Source organism: Littorina saxatilis, linkage group LG17, assembly GCF_037325665.1.
Source record: "Littorina saxatilis isolate snail1 linkage group LG17, US_GU_Lsax_2.0, whole genome shotgun sequence".
Lineage (NCBI taxonomy): Eukaryota > Metazoa > Mollusca > Gastropoda > Littorinimorpha > Littorinidae > Littorina > Littorina saxatilis.
This window is the reverse complement of record NC_090261.1, coordinates 71,271,205-71,282,332: the sequence shown is the minus strand read 5'-3', so window position 1 is coordinate 71,282,332 and position 11,128 is coordinate 71,271,205. Positions and strand designations below refer to the sequence as shown.

Sequence of the window (11,128 nt, the reverse complement as noted above, 5' to 3'; positions counted from 1 at the left end):
AGCACGACACTGCCCCGGCCACATGGTCCTGCTCACGAAGCACGACACTGCCCCGGCCACATGGTCCTGCTCACGAAGAACGACACTGCCCCGGCCACATGGTCCTGCTCACGAAGCACGACACTGCCCCGGCCACATGGTCCTGCTCACGAAGAACGACACTGCCCCGGCCCCATGGTCCTGCTCACGAAGCCTACGTGCAAGCTGTCTTCGGACAACGCAGTCAGATGATCGAATCAAAGCATTTCTAATTGGTCTTATTTCCCAGTGAAGCATCGTTAGAGCAGCTAATCAGACGTAGGATCAGGCCAGTAGACGGGGATGAGCTTGTTAGCCACAGCTGTTTACAAGAATGTTTGAGATGGGAGATATGTGGCTCGGAGACAGCAGTACGTGGGGAGTTCCGGAAGTCCTTAGACTCCAAGCTCCTGGCAATGCCTCATGATATTTACAATGACGTATGCATACTGCAATCTTTCATTGGCGATGACACACATTTTCATGTATCTCAAAGTTTCCTAAAAAACCCAGCTCTTAAAGAATACTACCCGTTCATGTTTACTTGCCTGTCATGGAGCTCAAAAAAGGGCGTTTATAACAATGATGCAAAAACATATATATCTGAAATGATTGTTATGTTTCTCACACCTACTGCATATAGTGGGAATTTTTGGGGAAGAACGCTCCTTCCAAAACGAGTACTTACAACTGGTACAATGAATTTAAATCGGGTAGACACGTCTTCAAAGATGACACCCGCCCAAACCGAACAGTTGCATGCTGTTACTGCAACAAACCGTCAAACGTTGCTGCAGTTGAAGAGAGGTGATGCACGAATCACACACACACGGAGGTAAAGGACACATAGATAATTGAATCGGCACCCATCGATGTGACCTGGCACAAGCCTTTACGTGTACACAAGCGTTGCAGACAGTGGGTGCCTGTGCTCTATTTAGCGTACAAAGGGGGTATGTCTTGAAATGTGCATACAAAGATTCTCCAATTGTTACTATAGAGAGTGTAAGGATTTTGTGAAGGTTGTCACAGGCGATGGGGACTTGGGTCTCTCAATCTGACCCCGGGCAACACATTGATCAGCCGTTTTGATGTTCCTAAACGGCTCCACCCCTATCAACTATTGGTGATCTCGGAACACTGGCAATAAGGTGGTCCCATTTTTTTTTTAAATAAGGACAAATCGACACAATTCTAAAAGGGGAGCTGCATACGGTTACCTTAGAGCAGTACATACATCATTGCCTGCCCGTGTTGTTTAAAGCTTGGCGCCAAACACGGGTACTTGAGGGTTGATGCTACTCCATTGCAATGTCCCGTTTTACACAGCTTCCAACTCAATCGATTTTCTAACAGATTAGAGTGTCTGCTTGCAGTTCCATTCACTATATTTCCTGAATTGGCCCCTTTCGACGTTTTTCTGTTTTCACATTTAAAGAAAAAGCTCCGAGAAAACCATTACGAGAGCCCTGATGCTACTGTCCGAGAGTAAACGAGGGTAATTTAGGGTATCGGCAAAAACACTCACGCCGACATGTTTGAAAGGCATTTCTACAGAATGTTAACGCGTGTCGCAGCTCAGGAAGGATCCTTCGAGAAAATGGCGTGGTCAAATTAACGGTGAGCTGTGCGCTAATATGAGATTCTAAGGACTTCCAGAAGAGCCCTCGTATAAGGGCGATGGCCGCTCGGTTAAAGCACTTTACTGTTCTCGCTTCTCAGTCGGACAATAACGACGATGGTCTTCTGCATCCGTGGACATGGAGTTTTAGGTCTAGGCTATTTATAATGCTGATATCATTTTTCCCACTACAGAGATGTTGACCTGGACAGCTCAGCAGTGAAAGTTCTAATAAATATTGCACTTGTCTTCTGTCAGCTGTTCAGCTCCACATGCGTCCAGAAGCTTTTTTGGGTGCTAACTTATGGAAAGCAGACCCCATCCGTTTATGGAAATGATTTGTACCTATTGAGACTAATTTCACAGCAAGCTCAGTAACAAGTCGCGTAAGGCGAAATTACAACATTTAGTCAAGCTGTCGAACTAACAGAATGAAACTGAACTCACTGCATTTTTACAGCAAGAGTGTATACTCGTAGCATCGTCAGTCCATCGCTCGATGCAAAGGCAGTGAAATTGACAAGAAGAGCGGAGTAGTAGTTGCGCTGAGAAGGATAGCACGCTTTTCTTTATCTCTATTCTTTTTAACTTTCTGAGCGTGTTTTTAATCCAAACATATCACATCTATATGTTTTTGGAATCAGGAACCCACAAGGAATAAGATGAAATTGTTTTTAAATCGATATCGGAAATTTTATTTTAATAATAATTTTTATATTTTTAATTTTCAGAGCTTGTTTTTAATCCAAATATAACATATTTATATGTTTTTGGAATCAGAAAGTGATGAAGAATAAGATGAACGTAACTTTGGATCGTTTTAAAAACAAATTATGTTTTTTACAATTTTCAGATTTTTAATGACCAAAGTCATTAATTAATTTTAAGCCACCATGCTGAAATGCAATACCGAAGTCCGGCCTTCGTCGAAGATTGCTTGGCCAAAATTTCAATCAATTTGATTGAAAAATGAGGGTGTGACAGTGCCGCCTCAACTTTTACAAAAATCCGGATTTGACGTCATCAAAGGTGTTTATCGAAAAAAAGAAAAAAAATGTCCGGGGATATCATACCCAGGAACTCTCATGTCAAATTTCATAAAGATCGGCCCAGTAGTTTAGTCTGAATCGCTCTACACACACACACACACACACACACACACATACACCACGACCCTCGTCTCGATTCCCCCCTCTATGTTAAAATATTTAGTCAAAACTTGACTAAATGTAACAAAAAGAGATGCTTGCCGACAGTCAGTGTGTGTGTGCGTGGCCCGTTTGTGCGTCAGCGGGGTGTGTGTGTGTGTGTGTGTGTGTGTGTGTGCGTGCGCGTGCATGCGTGCGTAGGCTACGTTCTTGCGTGCGTGCGTTCGAATGAGAAAGAAGAGAGAGAGAGGATTGAAGAATGAGGTCACGCTATCTGTCACATGAATACATATACACACACTGAAGGCAACCTCGGACACGAACACTTGCCAACAACTGTGGCTGGACATGCTTTTGAAATGGAATATTTTTTCGACATGATTTCTGGACATACGAATCCCGCTGTGTTGCCTACTGATGTTGCGAATGATGAAGGTTTTGAGTTGACTGACCTTGAGGAGGGATTGCATCAGGCGTTTATCGTCTCAAATTATATCCTTGCTACTTTTCAGGAGTCAACTATTGCCATTCAGGGTAACTTGGATAGTCAATGTTTTTATTTGTTTGATTCCCATCAAAGAAACAGAAATGGTAACCATTCTTCAAATGGCGCTGCAGTTTTGATGTCATTTAATTCCTTTGCAGAATTGATTGATTTTCTCAAAAGCCATTATCAATGTGTTTATCGATTAACACCTGTTAATTTATGTCCAACTGCAATGCAAACTCAATGTGGAGGAAACAAGGATTCATTACAAACAAGTCATCCCTGTACATCAACAGATTTATGTACCTCAATCAATACTGCTAGTATGAGTGACAGGAATCTAAAAGAAAAAACAACCAAACGCAAATGTACCACTACTTCTACGACTCGTTTGAATGTAAAACAGAAATGTAACACTATCTGTGACAATGACGGTTCTACGACTCGTTTGAATGTAAAACAGAAATGCAACACTATCTGTGACAATGACGGTATAGATCGAACCCACAACTACGAAAATTTGTGTCAGACTTTTTTGAACAGGAAAATATGCCTCTGTTTAACAGTAACCAAAACATGGAAGATGTTTCTGAAACTTTACAGAAATGTAACACTATCTGTGACAATGTTGCTTTTGAATTGAACCCACATCAGCTTAAATCTGTGTCTGACTGTTTTGTTGAACAGGAGAGAATGTTCCTGTTCAACAGTAGCCAAAACACTGAATGTGACGTTTTTGAATCTTTTCTGTCATCTAACCCAATTGCTCATGACTTCATCGATCTTGAACATGCCTACTTTTCAAAGAAAGGCAGACGAAAGCGAAATCTGCATGTTAGCCATCTGCCTAAAATGGTCAATGCACTTTTGTAAAATTGTCACAGCTGTTATGCACTTTTGTGAAATGGTCAGTGCTGTTGTGCACTTATGCAAAACTTGGTGCTGTGCTGCAACTTGCCACTATGTAATCGCTGTATGCGCTTTGTGGTAATAATGCACTGTTGTGAAAAGTTTGCGCTAAATGTTGGCACTATGCATCATTGTTGGAGCACCCTCCTGTAGATGCACCATGCTGAAAAATGTACTTATGTGAAATGTTTCGTGTAAATTATTGTCACAATAATGTTTTGTGCGCCCCCATGTATGTGTTCTGTGCTAATAATGCACGGTTGTGAAATGTCCGTACACATTTTGTGGCACTATGTAATTGTTAGTGCATCCTCCTGCGGATGCTTCGTGCTAAAAATGCACTTCCATTAAAATATTGTACGCTCATGTCAACTGGTACTATATTTTCAATTGTTTCTCTGTCAATTTCAGATGTTTGTTTCCAATTACTTCAGTATCTCCCTGTTGCAATTCCAGGTGATTCATAATTCATGTGCCAATTTGAGGTGTTTAATTCTGTTTCCTGTATTTACAGTGTAAAATTAAAACTATTGTTTTCAAACATTCCTATGACACCTGGTAATGGTTCTGGTTTTTTTTTAAATTTGTATTTTGTTTTTCTGCAATAAATATTTGAAATGGATCTGAGACTGACTTACTACTTTTAGCACTCTTTTTCACCACATTCCCACGTACAGATATTGCAATATCAACTCTTCCTTTCTAACTGTTTCAAACAAGCTCTATTTTTTAATTAAAAAGGTTTTTTCTTGTGGCTGTTTGATCAATTCATAGCAAGCATTGACTGAAATAAACAATTTATATATCCAGCACAACTTGCAATTCATTAACTTTTGACCCTAACCTTTAACACTTCCCAAAATACATCTTTGGTGGACATTGCATCGACGCTGTTCATTTTGAATGAACATTTTTCTTGTTTGGTAATGTGGAGAAGATAAGCTACATGTCACTAACACGGAGGATGAGAAGAATCTTCTCAAATCAAAAGAAGGGGCACAGCCTCGCTTTGGAAAAGGGCGGAAGAATACGCTCTCTGGAAAAGTTAGCGCACTCCATGTGACACCAGTACTTACTGAATTACGCTCACATAAATTGAGATACTCCCCACATACCCTACAGGACTTGTTTTGCCCATTCTGCAAAAAAGCACCTGAGGATTAAATGCACATTTTATTTCACTGTGATGCATTGAACGATCTTCGCTGTCAATACTTACCCTTTAAATACACATCATATCCTTGTTTTGTTTCCTTTCAATTGATAATGCAAAACAAGAAGGGTCTCCATGATTTAGGCAGATTTATTTATTATGTTAACAAACGCCGTGATTTACTTCCTAAGGTGTAACAGAATGATTGATTTTGCTTCATGTCTCTCTCTTTTGTTGATGTGGTTGAGTGCATTGCGTAGCTGCTGGTTTTTAAACAACTATGTCCTTTGATGTATGTTGTAGTTGAGGATGTATTTGATGAGGCACCAGCCATCCCCTGTACATACCCATACATGTATGTATTGTGCGTGTGTGTGTGTGTGTTTGTGTGTATGTGCGCGTGTGTGTGAGTGTGTGTTTGTGTGAGAAGGAGTGAAAGTCAGAGTGTGTGTGTGTATGTGTGTGAGAGTGGGTGAGAGAGAGAGAGAGAGAGAGAGAGAGAGAGAGAGAGAGAGAGAGAGAGAGAGAGAGAGAGAAAAAGAGAGAGAGAGAGAGAGAGAGAGGCTGTCATGTTTGATATATGTACCGGTTGTAACGGGTCAGTTGGCCTAAACAATAAACTTTCTGAGTTCTGAGTTCTGAGTTCTGAGTACTTACTGACAATTATTATTATTATTATTATTATTACTATTTTCAATGTTGCAGGCGGGATATCCTTAGTCGGTAACGTCATCTTGTGCGTCAGTATGCTACAGACGGGCGCGTGGAGACGACCGTGCGTCAACCTTTACGTCATCGCTATCAACGTGGCGTCACTCATTGAAACCGTCTTCGGTTTCCCATTGGTCATTACCTCAAGTTTTAGAAGGAGGTGAGAAAGATGAATAAATAAAGACAGACCGACAGAGAAAAAAAGGACAGAAACACACAAATGAAGACTAATATAGACTGAGACAAATCCACTGACAAAGAAAGAGATAGGCCTATGTGTGTGTGTGTGTGTGTGTGTGTGTGTGTGTGTGTGTGTGTGTGGTTTGTGTGTGTGTGTGTGTGTGTATGTGTGTGAAATAATTAGTGGTCCATAGTCGGCGCTCGTCCCCTGTGTGGTCCATGATAACTAAAAGTTCACCAAGAACTTATAGCTTCCCTCTGTCTTCAGATCAATAACGTTCTCTTCTGCTTTGTTGGATTTCTGATGTCATACTTCCAGCACGGATAATTCAGCCCTGATGTCAGTGATTTCTGTTAATGATTTCCTTGTACGGAATATACCTAATATACGGAACGAATATTCATCAATGTTATGGTTAAAGGCACATTCAGTCACGTAAACCATCAGTTTCTGATCACGGACACTGTCAGGCTTTTTACACACAGTACAAACACCCTTTCGTTTAAACACTCACCGCTTGAGAAAATCCTAGGTGCCCTCCGTAAAGAGCGAGCATTTTTCAAAGAATTTATTTTTGCGTGGCCAGCTGGATTTACCATGAGACAAATCGGACGCCTCGTTTTGGTGCTAGACCTAACTTTTAAAATATAAATAATAAATTGACAGCTTGTTACACAAACTTTCTTAAATCATTAAATAATTCTTTTTTCATCAAGACAAGATCAGTACAATTCGAAGTTTTGAAAGTTTGAACAAAGGGAGCCCGGAAGCAAGTCACGCAAGGTCGTGTTTGCCCAAGCAGACGAATGTTCTGCATATCGCCAGTTTTTTTAAAGTCAACCGGCGCCGCTCAGTTTGTGTCACTCGCAGTCGTTTGTTGCATTTCAGGTTCAGAGCTATTGCAGATGTAGAGTCGCTTTGAAACCGCAAGCGAGTCAATACGTCACGTATGAATAAAGTTGGTCACACGGGGCCCCGGTGGCTCGGGGGTTGAATAAACCACGAGAACTGCTGTGTGGTGTACGCCTGCTAAATAGCCATTTAAGTGATTTTTAAGTGGCATTTAATGTTGTTGAAGGCGTTTGCGAGTGTGTTCCCTAAGGTAAACGTTCTCATCGTTCTGTAAACCTGTGAGGCGGAGTGGGCCTTTAAATACGGGATCCGCAGTGAGAGAGATCCGCAGTGAGAGAGATCCGCAGTGAGAGAGATCCGCAGTGAGAGAGATCCGCAGTGAGAGAGATCCGCAGTGAGAGAGTGAGTGATTCGTTCAAATAATGTCAATGTTGTTTTCATTCATTGATCAGATGGGTGTTCGGACAGCTGGGCTGCGAGTACTACGCCTTCGTGACGTACACCTGCGTGCTGGTCAGCATGACCTGCTACCTGCTCATCAGCCTGCACAGGTACCGCGTGATCGTGATGCACGTGCCCAGTAAGTTTTTTTTAGTTTTTTATTTTTATTTTTTTCTTCTCCAATATCTGCACATTTCACTCAAATATATATGATCCTTACGATGAAGATAACAATTCTCATGAACAACACCTCCTTAAAATTAATCTATTATAAATAGACATGTGTGTGTGATGTTGAAATATGTGTTTTGGATGCATATCATTATATACACACAAAAACAACACGATATGACAATATGCCCAGTAAGCTGTTTAGCTGTAAAGGTCAAAGTAAAGGTATTCCCATAACCATATTTAATAATGAGGGGGGGGGGGATTCCCATAACCACATTGGATCATAGGGGAGGTAAAGGTATTTCTATAACCATTTTTGATCGTGGAGGATTGAGATGTTAGGCCTAAAAAAAAAATAGGTGTGGTTACAGTAACCCGACCTACTCGTCTCTTCATAATTGCCAAAACACCTTTATTTTATTTTTTTTAAAATTTATTTACGAGGATTTATATCGCGCACGTATCTCACCACACAAGACGTACTTCTTATTCTTCGTTCATGGGCTGAAACTCCCATGTTCACTCATGTTTTTAGCACGAGTGGATGTTTACGTGTATGACCGTTTTTACCCCGCCATTCAGGCAGCTTACTCCGATTTGGGGGGAAGCATGCTGGGTATTTTCGTGTTTCTACAACCCACCGAACTCTGACATGGATTACAGGATCTTTTCCGTGCGCACTTGGTCTTGTGCTTGCGTGTACACACGAAGGGAGATTAGACATCAGCAGGTCTGCACATAAGTTGACCTGGGAGATAGGAAAAATCTCCACACTCAACCCACCAGGCGGCCGCGGCCGGGATTTGAACTCACAACCTTCCGATTAGGAGGCTAATGTCATACCACTACGCCACTGCGCCCGTCGCCAACTCACGTACAAAAAAGCTATTAACGTCAATATGGTGCTTCAAAACCCCATGACTGTCGGAAGAAAATAGTTAAACAAAATTAAATGAAAACCATAACATGCAGGGCATTATAATCATCTTGTTGCAATTCATGAGGCACCATACAAAGTATTGAATTTCATGATCGCAAAAAACGTGCCTGGTAGAATCAAAAAACAAGAAAGGTAAGTATAGAACGTTTGTTATTGACAAAACAATACGACACATCCACAGCTAGTTCGACCTAGCGGTCTTCCAAGTGCACAGAGAGACACACACTAATTAAACAGAAAAAGACATATCTGGCAAAAAGTTCAGCCGCTTGCGTAGAAGACACATGCGAGATAAGGTGAAGGTTGCCTAATAGGTAACGTGACAGTCAACGGAGGGGGTGTTAAACTATGTAGTATACTAGTTCATTATAATCGTTCACAGGCAGGCAGGGTGTGCCGAAGAAAATTTTCAATTTTATGTCATATTTTAATGGACAATAAAGTGTTATTGTTATTGTATTGATATATACAGCATGACTTCCCTTCTTTGTCTCTGTTAATCTAGGGAGAAAATATCCAGCGATATTTCTCCGTAGGCCTAAAATTCGGCCATGACCTAGTCAAAATAACTTGCGCAGCCGCAGAAACAAGAAAATGGAAATCTTATGAAGCCGTCATCAACACGAACACAATGATTGCAGAAGCAAACTCTGTACCTACACGACCGAGACACAAGACTGATTATTTCACAGCTGCAAAGGGTAAGCTTACTCACGTCAGGTCTTCACTGACAAGCTAGGAACAGGCGGAAAATTCCACTACAAAAGTAAATGACGTCAAAGTCTCTTTCGCTTTGCGTGTAACTTTGTCATGACGTCTTTTTGTGACGACAGTATACGCGACAATTTGTTCGCTTCCGGTGTCATTTTAGACTGAAAAGCAACTCAAAAGAAGGAGCTAAGCCTCTGTCTTGAAACAGCTGAAACACTCTTTTGGATTGCCGTTTCAATGTTAACCAAAAAGTTAAAGAAAAAAACAAGGTTCAGTTGCGAACTGACAGCGGATTGAGCATTTATTCCTGTTGATGAAGGTATGATTGAAGCTTTATTCTCTCCGTCAACCAACAAGACTAGATTTGTAGCAGACGAAAAACAAAGTGTGCGTTTTTCCTGTCTTGTGAAGGCGATTATGTCGTTATAAGTTATCTGTACGTTGTAATGACATTTCAAAACAACATTTAGCTTTGATGCGTCACGGGATAATAAGCTTATACGTTTTTATCCATGGAATTGTTTTTTTCGTCTCGGCAGGGTGAATGAATTCATTATGTCTTTTCCGGAACTGGACAAAACTGGCCTTGCCAAGACTGAAACAAAATATAGTTCTACAACTTCTAGGCTTGGGTTGATTGCCCATGGTGAATTTCCAATGATATGTTGCCACATCCCATGACAAATTCTCTTTACTTTGGTCATGCCATATATACGTTACAGTTCCGTCCATGCATGGTATCGCGTGATATTTTGTCTCGACGGGGTGAAAGAATATAATGACGTCACTCTCGGCAGAGCCTCGAGTGACGTCATCATATTCATTGACCCAGTCTCGACAAAATATCAGGCGATACCATGGATGGACGGAGCTGTAACTTATACATCCTTCCACAGGTGACAATGCGGGCACTCGTCGCTGGGTTGCTTGCAGCATAGCGGCTGCACTGACCTACGCCCTGTGCTGGAGTGTGTGTCCTTTCCTGGGATGGGGCAGGTTTTCTCTGGAGCCATTCGCCACATCCTGCAGTATCGACTGGACCACCAAGCTTGTCAGTGGAAAGGTAATGATTACGAGAGGCTGATAATGAAAGGCTGCCTAATTTCACAGGGAACATGTCAATACGTCCCAATACCATTACGTCCCAGTACCATTACGTCCCAGTACCATTACGTCCCAGTACCATTGCGTCCCAGTACCATTGCGTCCCAATACCATTGGGTCCCAGTACCATTGCGTCCCAGTACCATTACGTCCCAATACAATTACGTGCCATTGCGTCCCCGTACCATTAGGTCCCAATACTAGTGAATTTAATTTCTGAGATGTTACTGTAGCAGTGTAGCGACACGTTTTGTAATAAAAGTGCGTTTTGTAATAAATGTATTACAAATAGTGTTCGGATTACACAATTCTAATTACAAAACGCGTTCAACACGATTTGTAATAAAAATTGTGTCGGTACATAGCAGTATTTCACAAATAAAAATAAAATGAAAAGATGTGTACCGGTTAGTCGAGATGAGGTGAAGTGGAAAAAAAATAAAAATAAATAAATAAATAAATAACTGTTTGATCATGGGAGAAAAAAATCCTTCACGATATAATCAGAAACTGTAAAGGATATTGCATGTCAGTTTGTTTGTTTTGAGGCGCTCCTTGCTTTAGTTACAGGTTTTCTGAGGTAACCATGTTCTTTCTTTTAAAATGAACTGAAGCACGCTAACCTAAACCGAAGTGTAAAATTAATATATGCTTTAGCAGTGCTCGACACAAAGAAAA

At 41.2% G+C, this 11,128-nt stretch overlaps 1 protein-coding gene across 1 annotated transcript; it reads left to right on the top strand.

The window, feature by feature from the left end:
* The first annotated feature begins 6,082 nt into the window (after nt 1-6,082).
* LOC138953397 (rhodopsin, GQ-coupled-like) lies at nt 6,083-10,430 on the top strand. The gene is made up of 3 exons (XM_070325197.1): nt 6,083-6,207; nt 7,533-7,660; nt 10,243-10,430. Exons 1-3 carry the CDS (start codon nt 6,083-6,085, stop codon nt 10,428-10,430), a joined length of 441 nt encoding a protein of 146 aa, XP_070181298.1.
* Nucleotides 10,431-11,128: the final 698 nt, after the last annotated feature.